The sequence below is a fragment of the Camelus bactrianus genome, chromosome 1 (genome assembly GCF_048773025.1).
Source record: "Camelus bactrianus isolate YW-2024 breed Bactrian camel chromosome 1, ASM4877302v1, whole genome shotgun sequence".
NCBI classification, from domain to species: Eukaryota; Metazoa; Chordata; class Mammalia; order Artiodactyla; family Camelidae; genus Camelus; species Camelus bactrianus.
The window spans coordinates 71431108-71456016 of NC_133539.1; the positions used below are offsets into that span (position 1 = coordinate 71431108).

The window sequence follows — 24909 nt, forward strand, 5'->3', positions numbered from 1 at the left end:
TCTTTTTCTCTCTGGCTTACTTCACTTAGAATGACGATCTTTAGGTCCATCCATGTTGCTGCAAATGGCAAGTTATTTCTTAAAGAAATAAAATATTACAGAAACAAAGGAAGCCCCTATGTATCACTCTCTGATATTATTCCCCTTCCTGCAACACCAGAGGTAATTATACCTTGAATTTGTTGTTTATCGTGCCCAAGCCTGGTTTTACATTTTTAAATACACATGTGTGCCTCCATTAATGACATATATCTTACATGTTTACAAAATTACAAATTAATTATTTTTGCAAAGCTTTTTTTAAATAGAGGTACTGGGGATTGAACCCATGACCTCGTGCGTGCTAAGAAGAAACTCCGCTACTGAGCTATTCCCACCCCCCCAAATTAATTTAATTAATTGATACAAATAAGGTCATGCAATTTGAATCTTTTTGTTATTTATTTTTGCCCAACATTGTTTTGAAGATTTATACATATTGATACATTATAACCCTTATTCTTTAACAGTGATATAGTATCCTATTGTACAAACACCACAATCTTGTTCTCTTGTTCACTTGTTAATGAAATTTAGATTCTTCCCACTATTACAGATAATGCACAATGATCATATCTCCTTGTGCATATGTATGGAGATCCTTTAGGGCAGCTTTTCTCAGCTAATAGCATTAAGCCCTAATACCTTAAAGTATTCATTGTATGTAAGGAATTAACTTCTCCGCCGGGCATTTCGAATGATAGTAGCTATGTGTTATCCTTGGGAGAATTGAGAAAACAGCCACTCAAATAATTTTTGGGTAGAACATTTAACTTCTACCAAAATCTGTTCTTTTCTTCTTCTACTGTAACAGAGTTGTAGATGGCTTTTGGCTGCCCAGCTGAAGATTGCATTTTCTAGCTTCCTTCTTAGTTGGATGTGACCATATGACTAAATTGTCACCAATAGAAAGTGAGTGGAAATGATGTATGCTGCTAACTGGCTTGTGCCTTTAGGCTGAGTCACATCTGCTCCACACTCTTTTTCCTTCTGTCCACCTGCGTGACTGGTGGTAGCAAGGAGTAGAGAAATGTTTGAAGCCATATGGTGAACCTGACAGAGCCACCATCACCCTGGGTCTCCGACTGACTGCCGGGAGCAGAACTACACTGCTGATCTGGTATACTCACCTGAGACTTTTATGCAGGAGAGAAATAAGCTTCTTGAATTCAGGCCACTGAATTTTAGGGGTTTACTTGGGGGTCTGACAATACAGCCCATTTCCAACCTACTAAATTTGGCCAACTTTAATGTGGTTCTCTCACCCTTACTCTTCCAGCAATGTGTGAAATACCCTGTCTCTCTAGATCCTTGACAACACTTAATATTGTCAGGTTTTTACATTTACCTATCAGATGCACATAAAGTGGTATCTCATTTCTTTTTAAATCTCCATTTCCCTGGTTAGTAGTGAGATTGGATGTCTTTTCATATTTGAGTGGCTGCTCCAGTTTCCTTTTCTGTGAACTGTCTGTTCATATCACTTGCCAGTTTTCCCATTGGGTTATTAACCATTTCTTACTGAGTTATAGAAATCTTTTGTATATTCTGTATTAAAAACTTTGTCAGTTATAATTTGTGGTGTATGTTTTTACTTTATGGCATCTTATATAGAAGTTTAAATTTTAAGATAGTAAACATATATCAATCTTTCCTTTATTATTTGTTTTTGTATCTTGTTTAAGAAGTTCTCTATTCCCAAACTCACAAGGATATTTCATATTCTCTTCTAAACGTTTGAAAGTTTTCCCTTTCACAGTTAGGCCTTTGATCTACATGAAATTGATTTTTTGGTGTAGTATGAAGTAGTAATCCCTGAGTTTTTAAAAATATGGATAACCAATTGTTCCAGCACTATTCATAGAAACTTCTTCCTTTGTCTACTGATTTGTAACGTTTTCTCTGTTATAGAAAAGTTTACACATGTGCATGAGTCTGTTTCTAGGCTCTTTAGTCTATTGTATTGGTGTATTAGTCCATCTTTGTGCAAGAACACTGTATTAATACATACTTCAGCTGTATGATACATTGGTGTTTCACAGTAGCAAGTTGTATAAATGTGGACAAGTCACTTTCCTTGCCTTTTTAAAAAAATTTAGTTTCTTAAATGGATAATCAGAATACCCCCACACAGGGTTGATATGGAAATTTTCTTAAAGAAGTATGTAAAGCACCAGATACAGAATAGGTAGGCACTCAACACAGTAGTTATGTTATAATCATTGAAGGCACAGATGAAACACAAAAAGAAAGTAATCAATCTCTTTGGGAACCTCGGTTTCACTTAAAAAAAGAAAGGGATGAATTGGCATGCCGTTTCTAAGCCTCTTGCCACTCTGTAAACTGTGATGAGGGCATTTTATTATCTGGAAACCAGGCAGCACAACATAATGCGATGGGCAGTGGGATTAATGTGAGAAAGGTGATAGCACAGAATGCAGAGTCATGAGCAAGTAGTGGTAAAACGTTAAGGGCCACACAGATAGGATCTGGGGCTGGCTGGTTGCCAGGAGATAGAGGCTACCGATGACCTTCAGTGTTTTCTGGTGCATAAACGGTCACGCACCACCGTGGCCGATCTGCCTACAAACACTGGGCTGCCCGCCCACACAGGGCTGCTGTCAACCCTCCCTGCCACCCCTGGACACGGCCTCAGAGAAGATTCCAGACAGGCTCGCAGAAGCTCTGGGAAGGATGGTGCAGAGCCTGGAGCGCGCTGGAAAGGGGGAGCGGCCTGCACCTCCTCCAGGGCTTCTACGGGGCTTCTGGGAAATATAGTCCTTTGCCGGGAATCGCGCCTCAGGCTCCTGGAAGGGGGACTACAATTCCCTTCAGTCTTGGGGAGTCTTTGTGCAGCACGCCTGCGCAGTCTGGCGACCAATGCCGCTATAAAGGCTTGTTTTGCTCCGGGGCTAATGCTCGCGAGCGTGGTCGAGTGGCCGACACGGCCCTCCTGGAGCTGGGGCACAGGTAGGTAGCGGCGACCGCCGCACCCCTTTCCTTCTCCCTCGGGTTGTCACAGGGCCCACCGCCGTGTGTCTCTTCCAGGGGTGGCGGGCTGCGATCGGGGATGCGAGCAGTTTGGGGGAAGCCAGAGACCTGAGAAACGGGGCCTGGCCTCCCTCTGGTCTCCCGCCGTCCCTTGCTCGAGACGCGACCCCCAAGAGCTAGTGGTGAGGTCCTGGCGTAGCAAGGCAGGTAGGGTGGGAATGAGTGGTCCGGGGTTCCTGCTACACCCGGCTGACACCACCAGGGGGTGCTGCGGCCGCGGCCCGTGGACGTGGGTCTCTATCACCTCTCCAGGCCCCAACTGGCCATGGAAACGCCCTAGAGCCAGAGCATCCTAGTTGAAAATGGCCTGAGAGAAGTCCTTATCCTCAAGGTTGTGGGAAGCCAGCCTGTGGCACAAGCCACATACCGGAGACTCTGAGCTGCCAGCGACCGCAGAAGTCATCCTCTCGTTTTTTGGCGAAGGGGTAGATGGAGGTTCGTGACAGAAGCACGCACAGCAAACCGTGGGCAGAGCCTGGATTAGAATCCAGCTCTCTTGACCGTCGTCAGTGCCCTTTCCACTTTACCACGCAGAGCTGCATGGTGCTTTGTATTTATCACACAGGAGTGATTTGGTTTCTGCACAGACGTGGGGAGGCAGGAGGCACGTGGGCACAGGAACGACCGGCAAAGTTTCAGAGGGTTTTGAAGGAGAAGATGGTTAAGTTATTCTGGGGTCTCCAGCGTTAGTGAATGAAAGGTGCGGGAGGCTGGAGCACAACAGGTGGATTTTAGGAGGGTGGTTAAGTACCTGTCCTTGTGGTTCCAGATCTTTGCGTAGCTTCAGGGCTTGGAAGCAGATTCCTGAGGTGTCGGAAACAGGAATGTCATAGTGAAGGCAATTGGGAAGCACCAATCTGGCTACTTACAGGCTTTGTAATCCTGTGCAAACCCCCTTCCCCCATACAGTTTCATTTGCATTATTGTGCAGGAGAATGTCTACACTTTTATCACTGAGAGTCTTGGTTAAAAACAAACAAACAAACAAAAAGGCAGCTGACCAAGTGGCCTCCATGCTATTGATTTTGAGTTCTGAGCACCTTAAAGAGGTTCTCCCACTTGGATTACTCTGCTAGTGCCATCATACAGCTCCAGCTCAACCATAAAAAAAATCCCTTCCCTTTTCCCTCTCTTAATAGCTGGAACAAGTTAGCATTTTAAAAAAGACTTTTAAACAACTCTAAGGGAGAACAAGAGAAAAGAGGAAACTAAAATAGTTTCCAGAAAAGTCTAGCCTGGTGGTCCTTCCGATCTGGGCCTTGTTTGTTTCCCAAACCTATTGGGCTTCCTAGCTCTTGGCTAGCCTCCGTGTGGGGGTGCCCTGTCTTATATCCCTGGTACACAGAAGATGGAATCCTCCTTATGTTCCAGGCCAAGAGATAGTAGCTTTGTCCCTGCACAAGGCCTGCCTTCTTTCATAGCTGTGCCTCTTTTCCCAGCAAATTAAAGAAGCAAGAGTGTTAGAGGGAACGGGAGGCTGCTCCCCACACCCTTCATACATAGAATAACTTCAGTAAAGTGTTGGCTTACATGAGTTCTTAGACAATTGAGATGATCCTTATGTACTTCCCGACATGGCATGTGGTACTGTAAGTGAGTGAGTTACTTTAGCCTCCTCCCTTTCAAACTCCCTCCCCTCCTCTTGCCTTTTTTCAAAGGAGGACAAATCTTTTCTGCTTTCACATAATCAGCTAGGCTGGGGAACCTTTGGAGGGGAGGGTTGGCCTTTGCAATCCCTGTAACAAGGAGGATTACTCTGATCTGCAGCTGCATCCTGACATTGAGGACACTGACAGATGCCAGGTCTGTTTATAGTGTAGGCTTAATGAGGTCTCCATGACGTGATTACTGTGCTCTTGGTTGTAAGCCGGGGTTCTCTATGGTGCAGTTTGTCATTGGACAAGGTGACTTTAAAGATAAGTAACTTAGCATTATTATCTCAGGGTACTTGAGCCAGACCTCTGAAAGGCAAGAAGTCAAGCTTTCTTTGTGCTGGAAACCCATCTCTGTGGAGGAGTTTGAGTCCTTTTTATTTAGAGGATTTGTAAGTGTTCTCCTTTTTTCCCTGGTACCTTAAAAAATGAATTGTAGCCATTGAATTTAGTCTACAAAGTTGTACTTTTAAGTCTCAGTGATAGCTAGGAATTTATGGAATTCAAAAAGCAACACAGCTACATTTTAATTTCTAGTGAGACCAGTATGAAAGGTGTTTTCTCAGCTTGTATCTGGGAAGCTTTGAATCATCTTAGAGTAGGGGAAATGTTTTGGAGAGGTATGTATGTGTTTTATTTTCTCAAAAGTAACCAGAGTTGATACCGGATATTGATTAAAGTTAATCAGGCTAGCTGAGGTTTAGAGCAGAGTTTCAGGTAGCTACTAGGTAAGACTAAGCAGAGCAGAGTGGGGAATTTGTTTTTGTTATTGTTTCTTAATAACAGCTTCATTGAGATATTTGTATACCATGAAATTCACTCCTTTAAAAGTCTACAACTTGGTGTTTGGTTAGTATATTAACAGAATTATGCAATCATCACCACTAACTCTAGAACACTTTCAGTACCCTGAGGAGAATTTGTTTTTAAAGTTAAGGTATAGTATTGTTTTGTATTTTAGCTATGCAGGTTCACAGAGCTTTAAAAACAACAGTTAACCATTATCTAATTATAAAAATACAAAGATGGGATATATCATTGTTAGAATAAGTGTTTTATAAGTTTTCATTTAGTAAAATTTATCCATTTTACAATTGTGGAATTTGTAATGCTTGGAACAAACTTAAATTGTTTCCAGAAAGCCTTTTTTTTTTCAGGCCTATCTAAATGCTCTGTACATTGTGTTTGAACGTAGTTGAAGGTGAAGAGGGTAGGTGTCTCTTTACTATGTTTATTTTTTGCTTGTTTGTTTTTCCCTTAGAAGTGGGAGGAGAGAATTCTTGAGTCTCTCACACGGAATTTTTTCTATTGAAAAAAGAAAATGGTACATGAACATTTTTTGAAAATTTACGTTTATAGTTATAATAACAGAAAACTGTAATGCTTTTGTTCTTTTTTCCTACTTCAAAGCACTTTTTGCTTATGATTAAGCACAATTTAGGAAATATCTGTCCTTGATGAATTTTTAATTTCAGAAGTTCTCAAGTGGAACCAAGAGCCTGTGAGCCCTGGCACCATCACTCAGAGAAGATGAAGGACATTGACATAGGGAAAGAGTATATCATCCCCAGCCCTGGTTATAGAAACGTGCGGGAGAGAACCAGCAATTCGGGGCAGCCCAGAGACCGTGAGGACTCCAAGTACAAGAGGACTCAGCTGGTCAGTACTGCCTTTCCTGAGTCCCTCTTACCTGCTTGTTGTGCTCCACCCCACCTTCTCTTTCCCCATGATGCATAATTTAAAAGAAGTTTCTTTTTCTTTATCAGCTTTAGGTCACTGTTAAGAATTTATGGTTATTTATGAAAGAGGAGAGGTTGGCCCTCAGCCTCTCCTCTGTTTTTTCCCTTTGCGTTCTCCCCTCAAAAGGCTTTGCTGGAGAGAAGACAACTTATGAGTGTGGGGTGGGCTGAGGTGGGGGAAGGGCTGGGCAGGGAGCAGAGGAAAAATAAACCATTAAACTTCATTCATGTATTTAAAATCATTTTTTTCCTCGGCCTCTATGTTTAAAGTGTGATTCCTTTGGGGAGACTATTCAGTTTTGTTTTGTTTTGTTTTTTCCTCTTAACGGAGGTACTGGGGATTGAACTCTGGACCTCGTGCATGCATGTGCTCTGCCACTGAGCTATACTCACCTCCCCAGAGGCTATTCAGATTTCAGAGCATACTTGGAACAATTCTAGATTGTTGGAGGATATCAGTAAAATTATCAAGTAAATCCATGAATGTAAAGGAGTCTTTAGATAACAGTCTAGGTTCCTCCAAGGGAAATAATGAGTATACATTTTAAACTGGAAGAAATTTTTTTCTTCGAGGGGAAAAGACTGTATTTTTTCTTGAATTGCAGAAGTAACTAATAAGGAAGAATGGGGGTTGCTGGGTAGTAAGCTGAGGTTTGTGCTCTTGTAATTACTCTGTGAAAATTGGAGAAAGATTCAGCCCTGCATCTGACACTTGAGTTTCATTAGCCTGACATTACCTGTTCCTCTTTGCTGTGTGAAAGCTGTTGCCTTATTAACTGACATTGGCTCACCATCAGGTGTTTTCTGTCCCCACTGTATGTTATACAGTGCTTTCCCATTCAAGCCTCACTTTGGAGAAACATAGATTTAATGGAATCAGTGTCAAATCCTTAAGGTGCCAGTTCTGTAACTTTGTGTTCTTTCATCTCAACCTTATGTTAATTAAACATGTATTGAATATCTTTTGAGTGCTAGACACTGTTAGTATAGTATTTAAACTGGAAAAAGTCACAAAGGTAACATTGGAGCAGGGCTCTGAAGGGTGATTAAGTGGGGATGCTTTCAAGCTACTTAAGTCATCTGTGCCTTAGTGGTTTTGGAATAAAATGATATTGACCTTAGAACCTAACTCATGGGATCCTTGAGGATTAAAATGAGCTAACACATATAAAATGCTTAGAATGGTGCATGCCACATAGCCTGTGCTCAAAAAATGTTACCTTTTATAACTAGTTGTCTGGAGCATAGGATGTGCATGAGGAAGTTCTGCATGCCACACTAAGGAATCTTGTAGTGTGGGCTTTGGGGAACTATAGGAGGTTACTGAGGAGGGTTTTTTTTTCTTTTAGCTTTTTATTTTGAGATAACTATAGATCCACATGCAGTTGTAAAAAAATAATACAGAGAGATCGTATGTACCTTATCCAGCTTCCCCCAGTGATAACTTCTTGCATACTATAGTACAGTATCACAACAGGTTATTGATTGACATGGATACGATCTACCCACTTTATTAAGATTTCACCGGTTTTATGCGCACTCATTTGTGTATGTGTTCTATGCAGTTTTTTCACATGTGTAGATTTGTATGACCACTACCATGCTCAAGATACAAATCAGCTCCACCAAAAGGATCTGTTATGCTACCCTTTCAGAGCCACAGCCACCTCCCTTGGCCTCTCCCCCAATCTTTGGCAACCACTCCTCTGTTCTCTATCACTGTAATTGTTACTTTAAGAATGCTATACAAATGGAATCATATAGTATGTAACCTTTTTTTTTTCATTTTTCAGTTTTATTAGGTAGAATTGTTACAATTTGCACATATACAATATCATATAGTATATAACCTCTTGAGATTGACTTTTTCACTCAGCATAATTCCCTTGAGATCCATTTAATTTGTGTATATCAATAGTCCTATCAATAGTTCTTTCCTTTTAATTGTGGGTAATAATCCATGTTATAGATAGACCGTACTTTGTTTAACCACTCATCTGTTGAAGGACATTTGGATTGTTTCTAGTTTGTAGCTATTACAAACAAAGCTGCTTTGAACATTTATGTATAGGATTTTGTGTGAATAAGCTTTCCAATTTTCTGGGTAAATTCCCAGGAATGTAATTGCTGGGTCTTACGTTAAGTGTGTGTTTAGTTTTATCAGAAACTTCAATGCTCTTTTCCAGAGTGGCTGTACAATTTTACATTTCCACCAGCAATGTTCAAATGATCCAGTTTCTCTGCATTCTTGGCAGTACTTGGTATTATCACTGATTTTATTGTAGCCATTCTGATAGGTATGTCTGATAGCTCATTGTAGTTTTAATTTGCATTACCTAATGGGTAATGCTCTTGTGCTGAGATTTTTAAGACTTGATTTTTATCTTAGGGAGATTAGTTTTGAGGCAGTGTAGAAAAAACCTGTATGAGAGAGAGAGAGAGAAGAGAGAACCAGGGATCAGTCCAGAGGCTCTTGTGTCTGTCCACATGAGAGAGCCCAGGGGTCTGGGTCCAAGTGCAATAGTGAGGATGGAGGAGAGATTTAGGGGCATCTCTGAAAGGGGAGGGAAGCATTAGGGTACCTTGGATTGGTGGTAAGAATTTAAAACTATTGGTGGACATTCAGGAAGAGAAGGAGAAAGAGGTGAGAATGAGTTTGCTTCTGAATGTGTTGAATTTGAAGTGCATCCAGGTAAGATGATCAGTAGACAGAGCCTAGGCAGGAAGTCGGGTAGGGGAAAGGTTTTGGAGTCTTTAGTGTGTCTGTGTAGATGAAGCCTTAGGAGTGAGCAAGCTGCCCATGGATGGCTTGTAGAGCAGGAAGAGGTAGAACCTGGAAAGGTAGTGTGTGGCCCTGTGAAATTTCTGGGGACAGGGGTCCTGTCTGGTTGGTTAGAGTAGAACTGACATTAGGATGTGCAGTGGCAGCAGCAAGTTTTTCCTTTGTAGGTAGAGAACTGGAGAGTCACTGTTGTGCCCTTTGTCCCCTAAGTTATTGAGTCAGGCAGCAGACAGCAAGTTTCCTTCATGTGACTCAGCCCTGTCTTGAAGAAACAGGAAGGCTGATACCAACCACTTTTATAAAATGTCAAGAGTCCACATGAATTTCATTTTCATTATCCTTTCATTTCCTAAACTTTTAAATTTGAATACTGTTTTTCTTTTTTTTTTTTTTACCATATCCTGTACCCTCTGAACTTTTTTCTTAAACTATTTCTTTTAACCTACTGTTCTTTTTCCTTTTGCTCAGCCTTGACCTAAGCAATAGAATCGTAGGTTTATGCAACCTATTTTTTACACGTGTTAAAATGAATGCGTAACTATCAAGTGTTTTTAAATTTTACATACCACCCAGAACCTTCTTGCATATTACCTGTCTGAAACTGAAATTTCTTAAATATATTTATCTTGAACTTGGCTCATATGTTAACAGTTTGCTAATAGAGGGAATCAGCAAGATGACAAATTTCTGGTTCACTGATGGTATAAAAACAGATAATTTAAGTATTTGGGATGTAGAATGGCTATATAAGTTTTTAAGAATGTAAGCAGATAATTGGGTAGAGATTATTATTTCGTGTCTCATGAGTCATAACCATCGTTTCTATATTAGTTGTTAGAGATGAAATCTGGGGCAGAACCTCCCAGATGCCAAATATACTTAATATTCATCAGAAATAAAAACTAGGGAAAAAAAAAGAAAGAAAAAACAGTACCTCCAAAAGTAAAAAAAGATAAGAATATATCTGTGACTCTTAATTGGAAAACAAGGTTTTATTCACCATCATTAGCCTTTGATAGGTCCAGTCAACATGTTTGCATGAAACTGTCAAACAGAAATCAGAAGCAAAGCACCAAGGAATAAATTCTGATTTTAAACAAGTCGGTGATTTTTTTTTCTCTTAAGCTGTAAGCAAAGTTGCAGAGTACACAGTTTGCCCATTTCTTCATATTGTGACCAAATCTTTCTTTTGGAATACTCTTTGGGAAAATTGGTCTAATCAGTCACGCCTTCAGATATTTGTATCACATCTACTTAGAGATAATTAAGGTAAAAATGATGCATTTTCACACCTACCCTTTGTTTGAAACTATTAAGGTAAAAACTATGGCCACCCACAGTCTGATGATTCGCAGGCATCCTTTAATCCTGAAGTGCTAATAGGGGTGCCTTCTATGGCTGTTAGTTCTTTGAGCATAAGCACTAATCTTGGTTGGTGTTCAGCTGGTGTTATTTCAGCTCACATGAAGATTTACGTCCAGACCACTCCTTAACACTGTTCCTGTGTCTGCAGCTTAACTCCCCAGGCACAGTTCCTTTTCTTATCATTGCGTTCAGATAGACACATGTCGCTCACATAACTCCATGAGCTTTGGTTGGTTTGCTTTAAAATGTGATGTTTATTCATTTTTCAGTGCAGCAAACATTTGAGCACTCTCCAGGATGCATACACAGCCCTGAACGAAGTGGTCTGGTGCGGGTGAAGATAAATGGATGCTGGGCCAGCCCGCCCTCTGCTAGAAGCAACTCATGGGCATACACATAGATTACTATAATTTACATGCCACAGTAATTAATAAGAAGGGCAGAGTGCTTCTGTCTTTGAGATCAGGGAAGGCTTTAGGAGGAGGTAGCGCTTGGTTGGAGACTTGAGGAGTAGGTAGAATTTGGAGAAATGAAGAACATGCCTGGCAGAAGAAAGAGCTGTGGGTAGGACCAACTAGGTGCTGCTGGCTTTGAGCGTGAAGTGTGAAGTCAGAGATGTAGAGGGATAGGTCCGCAAGTTCCACTTGATGTGTGTCCTTGAATAATAGGCCAACAAGTTTGGATCTTAGTTGCTTTAAATTAAAATTTAAGCAAAAGCAAGACAAAGCTATTTGATGCTTTTATAAGCTTTTTTATTGTGATGGTTGTTTCTTTTCTTACTGTGCTCAGGCCAAAGCCCAAAACAAGGTGACTTGTTTTTCCCTAGCATGTCTAATCTAGGAAAGGAGGAAACATGGAAAATAAGCAGAAGTCAACTAAAGTTCATGTGCCGTGATTACCACTTGCCCTTTCCCCCTCTTCTTTTAGAAGTGTACCACTGGTGCAGTTTGCTTTCTACCAAGTTAGAATGTTCTCCCTCTAGACAAAGTAACAAAGCAAGTATTCACGAAGTCCAGTGACCTTCACTTAGAGTCTCCTTTAGATCTGTGTTAGGCTGACACTTTTAACCTTGGTTGGTATGCTTATAATTAGTGAGTTGAGATACTTGGGTGAGCTGAAGTTGTATCCTAAAGATCAAGGATGTGGGTGTAATCTTTTAACAAGAAATATAATTCTAAGATATATTATTATGGAAGAATTCCAGTCTTATTATAGAAAATGTGCGAATTGTAGAAGATTATAGAAAAACCTTAACCCCTCTACCCAGAGACAACTATTGTTATAAAATAGTTTTGTCTAGTACATTATACTTTTAGAGAATTTGACTCTGAAAGCTTTCCTTTATGGGCTAAGGGTATGTGAATTTGTCTATGCCCTTGTGATTTCTGAGTCAAAAACATTACCTATGAGTCTCCTTGCTGTTAGGAAGCAGAGCAGGGTGAAGGAGATTAGTGTATTTGCAGGCTCTGCATTATTTTTCTCTTGATTGGTACTCAGTGACTCAGCAGATTTTCTGGACAGTGATAGGATGAGTAAGAACACATGCCTTTTTTTTTTTCCTTTTCCCTGAAGGCATCCATAAAGCTGTATAAAGCTCAGTACGGTATGGTACGGTATCTGGCCTGGTGTCAGATGTTGGTCTCCAATAGCAGCCCAGAGCTCTCTGCTGGAGGTGACAACAGTGCTGCCATTGGTGCGCAGCCCAGGTGGCTCTCCTGTGTGGGGACTGAATCTCCAGCACCACAGGTCTCCTGAGGCTGGCCTGCTGCCTTGGTCAGGAGCCCTTTTACGCTGTCTGCAGCAGGGTTGCTGCTTCTTTCCTGGGAAATGCTGCTTAAGGGAAATAAACACAGCTTGTTGGCACAAGTTAAAGGAGCTTTCTGTCAAAAGGGAAGAAAAGTGTTGGAACCAGCTTCCTTTTTTAAAAAGCAGTTTTAAATACCCAAGGCTTTGTTTTGTTAAGATCTATAACTTGGAAGTTACAGATGGTTAATGAAAACTTTTTAAGTGAAATCTTGGTTGTGCCTTGAGGTAGCCTTCTGCTAATGCTTTCTTGAATGTCTCACTATTCTGTCCCTCCCTCTTTCTTAATCAAAAATAAAAAGGTCAATGGCAGGGACAGGAAATAGGGCCTCCGGAAGTCTTTGTGGTGGTTGAACCTATCAATATCAAAATTAGGGACTAATGTGATGTTAATTTGGTGCACAGTTCACTAATTAGTAGAATTAAACTCATTAAGTCTATTCCTTCTCTCCTTATCCTCATTTTAGGGTGTTAACCTGTTTAGATAATTAGATGTTCTATATGTTTTAATTATTTAAGATTATTTTCTGAATTAACTGTTCAAAGAATCAACTTAAATGTGTTATTAGGTATCAGATGAGAACTTCTGTTTGCTAAAGCAGGTATGGTGTTGAGCAGTCACTTTGTTTCCTCAAATGTTGTATTCTCACAGTGGAAAAGTAGCCAGGCTGCACAAATCTTCACCCTTGCGTTTGCTGCTCACCGTTGTTAGCAGTTCCAGCCTGCCCTGCAGTCCAGGGTTCTCAGGATGGACCCACTAATGTCTTACACTAAACATTTAACATGGGCATACAGATGGTACTGGGCACTGAAGGGAGTTTCACTTACAAATTATATTTTAGCTTTTTTTTTTAAGCTATAGCCTGAAAATCTTGAGGGGATTTTGTCAAATGCAAGAGACCAGCATTCTACTATCTACATCAGTGGTTCTCAGTCCAGGCTGCATATTAAAATCACTTGAAGAACGTTTGAAAAAAAAATACTGATGTTCCAGATGAATTCAACCAGTCTCTGGGGTAAGGCTCAGGCATCAGTGTTGTTTTAAAGCTCCCCTGGTGATCCTCCTGTGTCGCCAGCACCAAGATAGCACAGAATAAAGTCTCTTGTAGCCCCTCACCCCCTGGGGCTCTAAGTGTTTCCCATGTCTTTTTTCCCCCTGTGATTTATTTTCAGTTTAATCCTTTGAAACCTTATCATTGTAATAACAAAGTTAATCTCACACCCCAATGTAATAGGAACTTTGAAAAAGTTCCTTGGAATTTAGCTTATGAATCAACTGGAAGCCTTCAAATTCCTCCTGATCCTGGGTTAATGCTAGATTATGAACTGCGGAAAGATACCTGTTTTACCGTGACGGTGGTGTTAAGTTATAGCACTTGGCTTTACGTATTTTTTTACTCTTGTGAATTATATGAATAGCTGACCCTCCGCATGAGAGTAATGCAGCCTAGTTACAGCTGAGTGAGCTGAGGTACAAGTTAACTCATAGCCTTTGAGCAATAGGACAGAGGTTAGCAGGTTCCCTGACTTTGAATAGTGAGCTTTTTCTACTATATTCTGCTTCCTTCCCGTGAAGGTTATGTTCTAGAATTTTGTTGCTCCCTTTGGAAGTTCTTAAGGGAACTGCTTGCGACGGTCAGGATCACGTTAATAACCCATTGGACTGAGGAAGTGTGGAGAATTGGGAGAGGGAAGATCCTTCGTTAGTGTTCTTTTAACTTGCTGGAGAATGGGAAAGCCTGGAGTCAGCTGTTCTTGGGAGGGCATCAGCTTTTTCTTTTCTTTTTTAATTTAAAAGAAAATTTAACTTTCTTTTTAATTTAATTTTTAACATTTTGAGTCTCTTGAAACCTGTATCTGACTGTACCCCTTAAAAGTTGGTCTTTCTAGGGGGAGGGTATTGCTCAGTGGCGGAGCCCATGCTTAGCATTCACGAGGTCCTGCGTTCAATCCCCAGTACCTCCATTAAAAAAAAAAAAGTTGGTCTTTCTAGATATTTGTCATAAAGGCAGCTGCCGGTCTGGGACATCTACAGAGGCCTGTCCATTCTAATTGTGCCCCAAGTACTGCTTTCTTTGTGGGGTGTGCCACACGGGAGGATTGCAGCCTTTAATCCCCTTGGAAGCTGAGAGGTGCCTCTGCACTGCGGGTAGTTTTTGAATCTCTGCATTCAGGAGCCTCTTGGTTGAGTCCGCAGCCCCAGGTTTAGGAATGCTGCCCTGCTGTTGTCCTGCTGTCCAGAAGGGATTGTTCAGCCTAGGGAATGATGTCTGGCCCCTGGTATCTTGTCCCAGGGGCCTCTAGGCAGGGGAAAGACCACGGTTGCCCTGTCAGCAGACATTATGCTCTGGCGGCCTGTTAAAAAGAGCTGGGACAACAGATAAACGGAAGCCATCCTGTGTGATAGTGGGCTAATTATCACAGCCCCTGGAGGGTCTTAGCCCGCACAGAGGAGGGAGGTCTCTTGTGCAAGCACCTCTGTTTGCTTATGGATGGAAAGTTCCGTGTTTCTCTCACCAGCTAGGCACGTAAAGGACTGTGTTTCCCTGACCTTTGTTTGAACCGTTGCAGAGTCTGAATTTCATTGTCCCCTTGTGGTTTCCCAGTGTCCCAACCCCCTACCCCCACTCCATCTCCATCCCCTTGGTAGGAGGGAAAAAATGCTCAGTGTCTCCTAGCCACAGAGTCCTCAGGAAGATACAAATGGCAGCAGTATTTCCTTGTTTAATGTTTTCCCAGTTCCCAGATCAAGCAGTACTTTTCCTTTTGGAATGAATCAGCTGCTGCGGATGCCTCTCTGAGGCCATGTCATCTGGCCACGGAGAGCCCTTCAGTCTGCAGGGCCCCTTAAGAGAAATAAAGAGAAATGCATGCCCTCACCCTGTCTCAGGAGAAGCTTTAAAAAGTTACTGCTAACTGCTATATATAAAATAGATAAACAAGTTTCTACTGTAGAGCACTGGGAACTATATTCAATATCTTGTAGTAACCTACAATGAAAAGGAATATGAAAAGGAATATATATATGTAAATGTATGACTGAAACATTATGCTGTACACCAGAAATTGATATAGCATTGTAAACTGACTATACTTCAATTTTTAAAAAATTGTGCAAAAAAGAGATTTAAATTATCATAACATAAAAAACAAATAGACCTCATAAAATACATCTCCCTAGATCAGCATGCATCAAGTACTAACCATGTTAGCTGTTTAGCTACCTAGGGCCACCTTAGTGCTACTGAGGTTTGGGGTCAGATAATTCTTTGTTGTCGGGGGGCTGCCCTGTGCATTATAGGATGTTCAGCAGCATCCTTGGCTTCTACCCACTGAAGGTGCAGTTGTGACAACCAAAAATGTCTTCAAATATTGCCATATGTCCCCTGGGCAAGCTAAATCACCCTCACTCGAAAACTGCTGGGATATGCTGTACAAAACAAAACACACCTGTAGGAACTGGGCATTTGAAACGTGGCCAGTCTGAATTGAGAGGTGCTGTGTATATAAAACACCCCCCCCCCCAGATTTCTAAGACTTAGTACAAAAAAAGAATGTAAAATATCTCAGTAACTTTTTTTTATTACATGTTTAGAAGATAATATTTTGTATATATTGGGTTAAATAAGGTGTATTATTATAATTAATTTCACATGTTTCTTTTTACTTTTTTAACGTGGCTACTAGAAAACTTAAATTACATTTGTGGCTTGTATTCTGTCTCTATCGGACAGCCCTGCACTGGAGTGTTGATCAACTTGTCGTTTAGCTGTTAATCTTGTATTAGGCATTTAGTTCCCAGTAAACCGTTGGGTTTAAATTTTATTTTCGTTTGGAAAATTTTCCTTCCTACGGTAATATTATGGAGACAAAGCGTATGTGAGTTATTACCTGTGACCAGTTTGCTCCCCTGAGTACCTGCCAGTGACGTATTAAAAAATGCCCAAACGATGTGTGTTTGTCTTACGTTTCCCTCCTTCTCGGGTTGGATTTTATCTCTTTTTCTTATTAAGGTGTATGTGGTTGTATCTTAAAATTTAGTTTTTATTTCTTGATTGATGACATTGAATTTAGAGGCTGAGAGATAGAAGCTTTTGAACCAATTTAGTAGATTATTCAAGATTTTGACCTTTTATAAATACTAGAATATAACCTGCATGAAGGCAGTGATTTCAAAGTGCAGGTCTATTTTTTCAATCCTGTGTCCCCAGCACCCACAGCAGTGCCTGGCACATAGTAGGTCCCTCAATAAATGCTTGTTGAATAAATGGATAAAAAATGTTATTCAGTGAAAGCTGGCTGTTCAAAATATGTTATTATTTTGGTTACCTTGTCACTTCTTTAGCTTTATTCTCCTCCTTAATGCTAATTTCATTACACAGAAAGTTTTTCTTTTTATATTTAAGCCTGTCCATCTTGGCTTTGATAAGATTCTGGCTTTGGGACAAAATGGAGACTATTGTGCTTCCATGGGTGTGCTAAATTTCCTGTTTAATTCTCTTCTATTTATTTCATTACTTTTATGTAACTTTTGGGGTTAATCCCAGATGGATTAATGTATGGTGTGAAACTTGGGTCTCAATTAATTTATCTCCAGTCTGTTTTTCATTTGTCCCAACAGTATTCGCTCAATCATATTTCCCTATCCTGTTATATTATTTATGTGTTCATATAGTAAGCCCATATAGCTTGAATATATTAAGTCTTTTTTCTTGGTTCATTTCCATTTTTAATCCACTCAGTCTTAGAATGTTGACAACTCGCTTCACAGAATGTTAATGTGGTAGAATAAATTTGTTTCTACTTTAAACAGACATTTTTTTTTTTTCCTGGCCTACAAGGCCAGGTAAGCTTTTTTGGGAAGCCTAGAAAGGAAGAGAAGTTAGGGATCCAACCGAGCAGTTATAGTATGAGACATTTATGCAGTTACTGGCAGGGTAGTATAAAGACGCTTTTATTTTATTTTTAAATATCAGTCTATAATGTATTCATCTTTTAGCATCTGCTCATCTTTGGCTAAAAAACAACCAGGAAGTGCCTTTTTACAATTAAGTAAAATATTTACATTCTAGTGTTCTAATTGTGACTTTGACTTTGGAAACTACCATTTGCTTATAATGAGGTTAGTTAGGAGAGTCAGAGTTAGAGAGCCATAGTTTATTTTAATCTGATACTCACCCTGGGGAAGAGAGGAGAGCTGTCTGTAAGGGCACATCTGAGGTCATCTTGTACAGTGATGATTTATTTGCTTGTTTTTCCTTTGAAAGGCACATAGCATAGTGATTAAGGGTCTCAACTCTGGAGCCTGGATTCAATCTCTCTGCTTTTCAAGGATCTCTTCAAATCTCTGCTGCTACTTGCCATCTAAGTGCCTCAGCTATAAAATGGGGGAAACTTCATAGGGTAGTTATGAGGATTACAAAAGTTAGTATCTGTAAAGCATTTAAAGCAATGCCTGGCACATAGTAAATGCTATGTCGGTTTATAGTAAGTTCATTTGCCCATATTTTCCGATCACCTTCAAGTAAGCATTTGCCTTTATAAGTACACGCTAGTCAGGAGATCTGGCCGTAAACAAGGAAGATTGCCCTAGCTTCCCCTATTTCTTGCTAATGTTCCAGTGTATGTGGGATAGAGGCAGCCTTAGGTCAGCAAAATAGATCTGAAAGTACTAAAACTAACAGCAGTTCTCTTCACCCCCGCCTTTTTTTTTGGTTTGTGAGTGAGGTAATTAGGTTTATTTATTTATTTGTTTAATTGAGGTACTGGGGATTGAACCCAGAACCTCGTGCATGCTAGACAAGCACTCTATCACTGAGCTATACTTTGACCCCCTAATAGCAGTTCTCTTTTGCGATAATACTGGAGTACATAGTCTATAATAAAGTTAATTAAGCAAACTGGATAGATGTCTAATTCCTAGGAGCTACACACTTTAATCTTATAATCCCACTAATGGAATTTATCCTAAGTAGTCCAGAAAAAGAAAAATAAACTGTAATTGTTTATTGTACTATTAATAATAAGCAAAACAGCAGAGAAACTAAACGGAAGTGGATTGGTTAAGAAGATTCCTTAGTGGTAGGTATATCATGCAGCTTTAACTGATAATAATACAGATTGTAAGGCAACATGGAGGTTTTCTAAGTGACACTTGAATAATAGGTACCAAGCTTTGTACTGTGCTAGGGGCCAAGGATGCTTTTAGCAGAATCATCCCACTGCAGTGGTCCAGTGCAGGGAAGACATAGGAGAGAGGAAATAAATTCCCTGAGCTTGAAAGGGAAAGCTAAAGGAATGAGGAAATAGTTGAGATAGGCTGTAAGATTTATCAGATGGATAAATCGGTAATATAGTTAATACATATTAAATGTTTGTTATAGACCCAAGACTTTGCTAAGCACTTCTCATTATCCCATTATTTCCTCTCAATGCTTTGTGGTACATGCATGTGCCATTGTAAAAATGAGTAAACTGAATCTTGAAGTGGCTAGGAACACGCTGAAAGTTGGTGATAGACTTGGCCTGTTAGCTCATGCCTGTCTTCTAAAATCTATGTTCAAAATCACTATGGAAAATTTTTTTTATGGATTATTAATACTTTAAGACCATAGTTTTATTGGAGTAAGGGGATTTTTCCATTGATTTTCTTGGTAGTTTTATTTTATTATTTAAGAGTTCTTGCCAATAGCTAACTACCTGTTGCTTATTGTTTTGAGAGCCCTGTCTCTGAAGGAGGTAGGTGCAAACAGGGAGCAGGACTCTTTCCTTCAAAACAGAGGATCCCACATAGATCTTCTCATCTCCATCAGATATTTCATTGTCTTAACCTTGGCAAGATATGACAAGATTGACAGTTTGGGAAGTAGTTTAGGAAAGAATAGCAAAAATATTATGTGACTTGGAAAGTGGGTTGCTTAGAATGACAACTTTTGATTATCTTAGATCAACAATGTAGACCTCTCTATACCCTTACTGTGAGAATTCCTACTCCATGTTTTATCATTATATGATAGTTTAAGGATTAGTTCAAACACTTTTTCAACCACTTTCATGGAGGGTTATCTTTGTCAGGATAAAATTATACTGAGTGCCTTGTTCTAAAATCTAAAATGGTGCAAGAGCCCTCAGTCTGATATGTTACAGGCATTTGATAATGCTGGAATAGTACTCATGATATGCCTGAGGGAATGAAACCTTGCCTGCCCGCTCTCTTCTGAGTCTTTTTTAAAGAGCCTTTAAGTTTGGCATCTCCACTGCAGGAACTAACTTACTACCCAGTAGGTGGTAGAACATGACATGATTGTATATAAGTCAAAGGAACAAAACTCTTAAGAGTATTTTGTTTATTGTTGTTGTTAAGTCCATTCGCTTTCCTATTCATAGGTTTTGATGCAGGTTGTAACTAAGTGTTTTAGAGATGAAGAAAATGAAATTAGTGTATTATACACATAGAAATTGGCATATTTTTATTCCCAGTATCTGAAACAGTATTATTGCACATAGATACTCAGTAAGTTATTTATTGAATGAATGAATGAATGAATGAAATAAGATGTAAAGATTTTATTTTTCTCTTAATGCTACTGTGCCGTTCTTATGTAAGAATATGAATGGATGGCATACCAAATTTTCTTTTTCTGATGCCGTAATGTCAAAAGATGTTAATGAAACTCTCCTAACTCTTGAACTTAGTTATCTTGGAAAGGCAAAAGAACTAGAACAGTTAAGCCAATTTTGCAAATGAAGAATAAAGGTGGAGATACACTGTGGTGTTTTAAGACTTACTGCGTATCTATAGTAATCAAGTTAATGATACCTTTGAAGAGACAGACAAATAGGTCAACGGAATAGAGTTCAGGAATTGACCCACACAAGTATGGTCAATTCATTTTTATGTAAGTGCAAAAGCAATTTGATGGAGAGATGATAGTCTTCAACAGATGGTGTTGGAACAATTGATATCTACAGGCAAAAAAGTAAGCCTTTGCCTAAATCTCACACCTTTTACAAAAATTAACTCAAGGGGGATCATAGATTAAATGTAAAACTGAAACATTTAGAAGAAAATATAGAAAATATGACCTAGGGTTAGACCTAAGAGTTCTTAGGCATAACACTAAATGTTCAGCTGTTAAAGACAAAAAAAATCAATAAATTAAACTTGATCAAAATTTAAAACCTTTGCTCCATGAATGACTCTATTAAGAGAGAAAATACTTTCAAATCACTTGACAAAGGGCTTGAATCCATAATAGATAAAGAACTCTCTAAAATCAACACTAAGAAAACAACCCACTTAGAAAATGGGCAAAAGACTTAAACGACACTTCACCCAAAGGATAGAAATGAGCACAGGAAAAATGTAAAATATCATTAAGCATTAGGGTAATGCAGATTAAAATCATGCTGAAATACTAAGCCACACCTATCAAGTGGCTAATATGAAAAATAATGACGCTACCAGGTGATGAGGAGCACGTGGAGAAACTGGATCTCTTATACATTGCTAGTGGGAAAGTGAAATGATTCTGTGACAGAGTAATTTCAATGACAACTAATGTTTGAATTGTGAGTAATGTCAGGCTGCTTTATATACTTCTCATGCAACAAAAAAGTTAAAATAAAGAGTGAGATCTCCATTACCATACAGATTTGCAGTTGGTATATTTTCTGAGGTTAAATTACAGTTCCAGCAGAGTGTTTCAGAACCTCAATGAAGTACAATGGAAACTTCCATATTTCAAGACCCATTCATTTTATTTTATTTTATTTTTTATTTTTAAAAATTGAGATATAGTTGATTTACAGTATTATATTAGTTTCAGGTGTACAACATAGTGATTCAAAATTTTTATAGCTTATACTCCATTTATTATTTATTATAAAATATTGGCTATGTTCACTGTGCTGTACAATATATCCTTGTAGCTTGTTTATTTTATATATAGTAGTTTGTACCTCTTAATTCCCTACCTGTATCTTGCCCCTCCCCCATTCTCCCCACTTTAACCACCAGTTTGTTCTCTATGAGTCTCTTTCTTTTTGTTATATTCACTAGTGTGTTTTATTTTTTAGATTTCACATGTAAGTGATAGCATACAGTAGTTGTTTTTCTCTGACAGATTTCACTAAGTATCTGTCTAGGTCCATCCATGTTATTGCAAATGGCAAAATTTTCTTTTTCTATGGCTGAGTAGTATTCCAGTGTGTGTATATATATATCCCATCTTCTTTATCCAGTCATCTGTTGATGAATACTTAGGTTACTTCCATATCTTAGCTATTGTAAATAATATTTCTATGAACATTGAGGTTGTGTGTATCTTTTTGAATTACTGTTTTCATTTTCTTCAGATATATACCCAGGAGTGGATTTCCTGGATCATATGGTACTTCTATTTGTAGTTTTTTGTTTTTTTTAATGGAGGTACTAGGAATTGAACTCAGGACCTCTGCATGCTAAACATGCACTCTACCACTGAGCTATATCCCGCACCCCCTATTTTTAGTTTTTTGAAGAACTTCCATATTGTTTTCCACGGTGGCTCCAGTATAGATTTCCACCAAAAGTGTACAAGGGTTGGTTCCCTTTCCTCCACAACCTTGCCAACATTTGCTATGTGTGGTCTTTTCGGTGATAACCATTCTGACAGGTGTGAGGTGATATCTTATGGTTTTGGTTTGCATTTCCTTGATGATTGGCAATGTTGAGCATCTGTATGTCTTCTTTGGAAAAATATCTATTCAGGTCATCTGCCCATTTTTTAATTGGGTTGTTTGTTTTTTTGATATTGAGTTGTATGTGCTGTTAATATATTTTGGATATTAAGCCCTCATCAGTCATAATAGTTGCAAATATTTTCTCCCATTCAGTAGGTTGTCTTTTTGTTTTGTTGATGGTTTCCTTTGCTAGGCAAAAGATTTTAAGTTTAATTAGGTCCCATTTATTTACTTTTGGTTTTGTTTCCTTTGCCTTAGGAGTTTTATGGTTTCCCTTCTTACACTTAGGTCTTTAATCCATTTTGAGTTTATTTTTATATATGGTGTGAGAAAATGTTATAATTTCATTCTTTTACACGTAGCTGTCCAGTTTTCCCAGCACCACTTATTGAAGAAACTGTCTTTTCTTCATTGTATATTCTTGCCTCCTTTGTGGTAGAATAAGTTAAAAGATCCATTCATTTTAGAAATACATACTGATGATAGTTGTACAACATTGTAAATATAAGTAATGCCCTCAATGGTACACTTAAAAATGGTGAAAATGCCAATTTTTATGTTATGTGTGTTTTGCCACGATAAAAAAAAATCCATTTGAGTGTGTCATTCAGTAGCTGGCTCCTAACTTTCTTTTTTGTTGTTGTTAGGTTTTTTTTTTTTTAAATGGGAGTTAGTGGGGATTGAACCCAAGACCTTGTGCATGCTAAGCATGCACTCTACCACTGAGATATACCCCCAACCCAACTAACTTTTAATTAGAAGTGACTAATCTGCAATGTAATGACATAATAAGGACAAGTGTCAAGAGAAAATCTAATAGACTTCTGTGATGCCTTCCAAGAGATAAGTACACTCAACTAATATCATATACTTGTAGATTGATTTTCAGTATTTGGCAGTACCTATCTGTGTGAAAAGATTTTTCAAAGATGAAATTATAAAATCTCATTACAAAGTCAGCATTAACTGATGAAGATTTGTAATCAATTTAGATGAAAGGGAAAACTAGTTTAAATCCCAGTTTAAAAAGTAAAGTGTTATTCCCCTATGAAAGAGCTTCATTTTTCTCATTAGTAGACCTGTATCACAAAAATATTGTGCTGAATTGTTATTATTGTATTTTGAATTTGCCAGTAAAATTTTGTAGAAATTTATTTTCTTTGGTAACATAAGTACCTACATAATATCCTCTATTTTGTCTCTTAGCCCCACAAAGCCTAAAATATTTACTATCTGGACCTTTACAGAAAATTTTGCCAACCCTTACCTTAGAGGATTGATGTTTCACTGTTTCTTCTTTTCTAATTTATGCTTTGAAAACCACAATTTCTCTCTGTGCTCCACTTTGACTGCATTCCACAAATTTTGATGTGTTATAATTTCTTGCCATTTACCTCAGAATATATATGCTAATTTCTATTTGATGTCTTCTTTAACTTGTATTATTTATAAGTGTGCTGCAATTTCTAGATATTTGAAGATTTTCATGTTATCTTTGTTACTGACTTCTAATTGAATTCCAGGTGGTCAGAGTTCATACACTGTGATGTCAGTCTTTTGAAATTTGCTGAGGTTTGCTTTATGGCCCAGCATATAGTTCATTTTGGCAGCTATCCAGTGTGCACTTGAAATGGTATTATTTTAATTTTTTCTCTTCTTCTAAAGCTTTAGACATCCATATAAGGCTGGTCCTTGTCAGCTTCTCTACCTACTTTGTGTGTATTCCCAGTTTCTACTTCCTTCTAGTGATATGCTTATGTTTTTTTAATGTGTCTTTCTCCTTTCTCAACCCAGTGGTTTTCTTGTCTTATAGGCAGCTTAAAGGTTATAGGCAGCTTAAAGGTTAAATAAATAAATAAAACAGAATGAAACAAAAAAATCTTTTGTTGTGTACTTGAATCTTAGTAGTCTTAAGTTTATTTTTAGGTGCCATAGTCCCCAGCTACTTAAATAAGTGTTCATCTTATACCTAAGGACTTTATATAAGAATTCATTCTTGTTGGAGAGGGTGTGGAGAAAAAGGAACCTTCCTACACTGTTGATGGGAATGTAAATTGGTGCAGCCACTAAGAACAGTATGTAGGTTCCTTAAAAAACTAAAAATAGAGCTACCATGTGATCCAGCAATCTGACTCTTGGGCATATATCCAGAAAGGACAAAAATTCTAATTCAAAAAGATACATGCACCACAATGTTGATAGCAGCACTATTTACAATAGCCAAGACATGGAAGCAACCCAAGTGTCCATCAGTAGATGAATGGATAAAGAAAATGTTGTGTGTGTATATGTACATATATATAATGGAAACTACTCAGCCATAAAAAAGAATGAAATAATGCCATTTGCAGTAACATGGATGGACCCAGAGATTATTATATTAAATAAAGTAAGTCAGACAGAGAAAGACAAATGTCATATGATATCACTTATATGTGGAATCTTAAAAAAAAATAATACAAGTGAACTTATTTACAAACCAGAAACAGACTCATTGACTTAGAAAACAAGCTATGGTTACCAAAGGGGAAAGGGTTGGGGGAAGGGATAAATTAAGACTTTGGGATTAACATATACACACTACTATAAAATAGATAAACAACAAGGGCCTACTGTATAGCACAAGGAACTATATTTAGTATCTTGTAATAACCTGTAATGGAAAAGAATCTGAAAAAGAATATATATATATATATGTATAACTGAATCACTTTGCTGTACACCTGAAACTAACACAACATTGTAAATCAACTAT

At 38.6% G+C, this 24909-nt stretch overlaps 1 protein-coding gene across 5 annotated transcripts in view; it reads left to right on the forward strand.

The window, feature by feature from the left end:
• Positions 1–2859: 2859 nt before the first annotated feature.
• The window catches only part of ABCC5 (ATP binding cassette subfamily C member 5), a 75499-nt gene continuing 53449 nt past the window's right edge, over positions 2860–24909 (forward strand). For 3 of the 5 annotated variants that reach the window (XM_074366958.1, XM_074366976.1, XM_074366987.1), the window contains exons 1-2: positions 2860–3009; positions 6218–6401. In XM_074366958.1, coding sequence (XP_074223059.1) covers positions 6273–6401 — 129 coding nt within the window. In that variant the 5' untranslated portion in view covers positions 2860–3009; positions 6218–6272. Of the gene's footprint in view, positions 3010–4873; positions 4894–4980; positions 5135–6217; positions 6402–24909 lie in introns of those variants that run through there. The other 2 variants (XM_074366969.1, XM_074366963.1) reach the window with 2 other exon arrangements.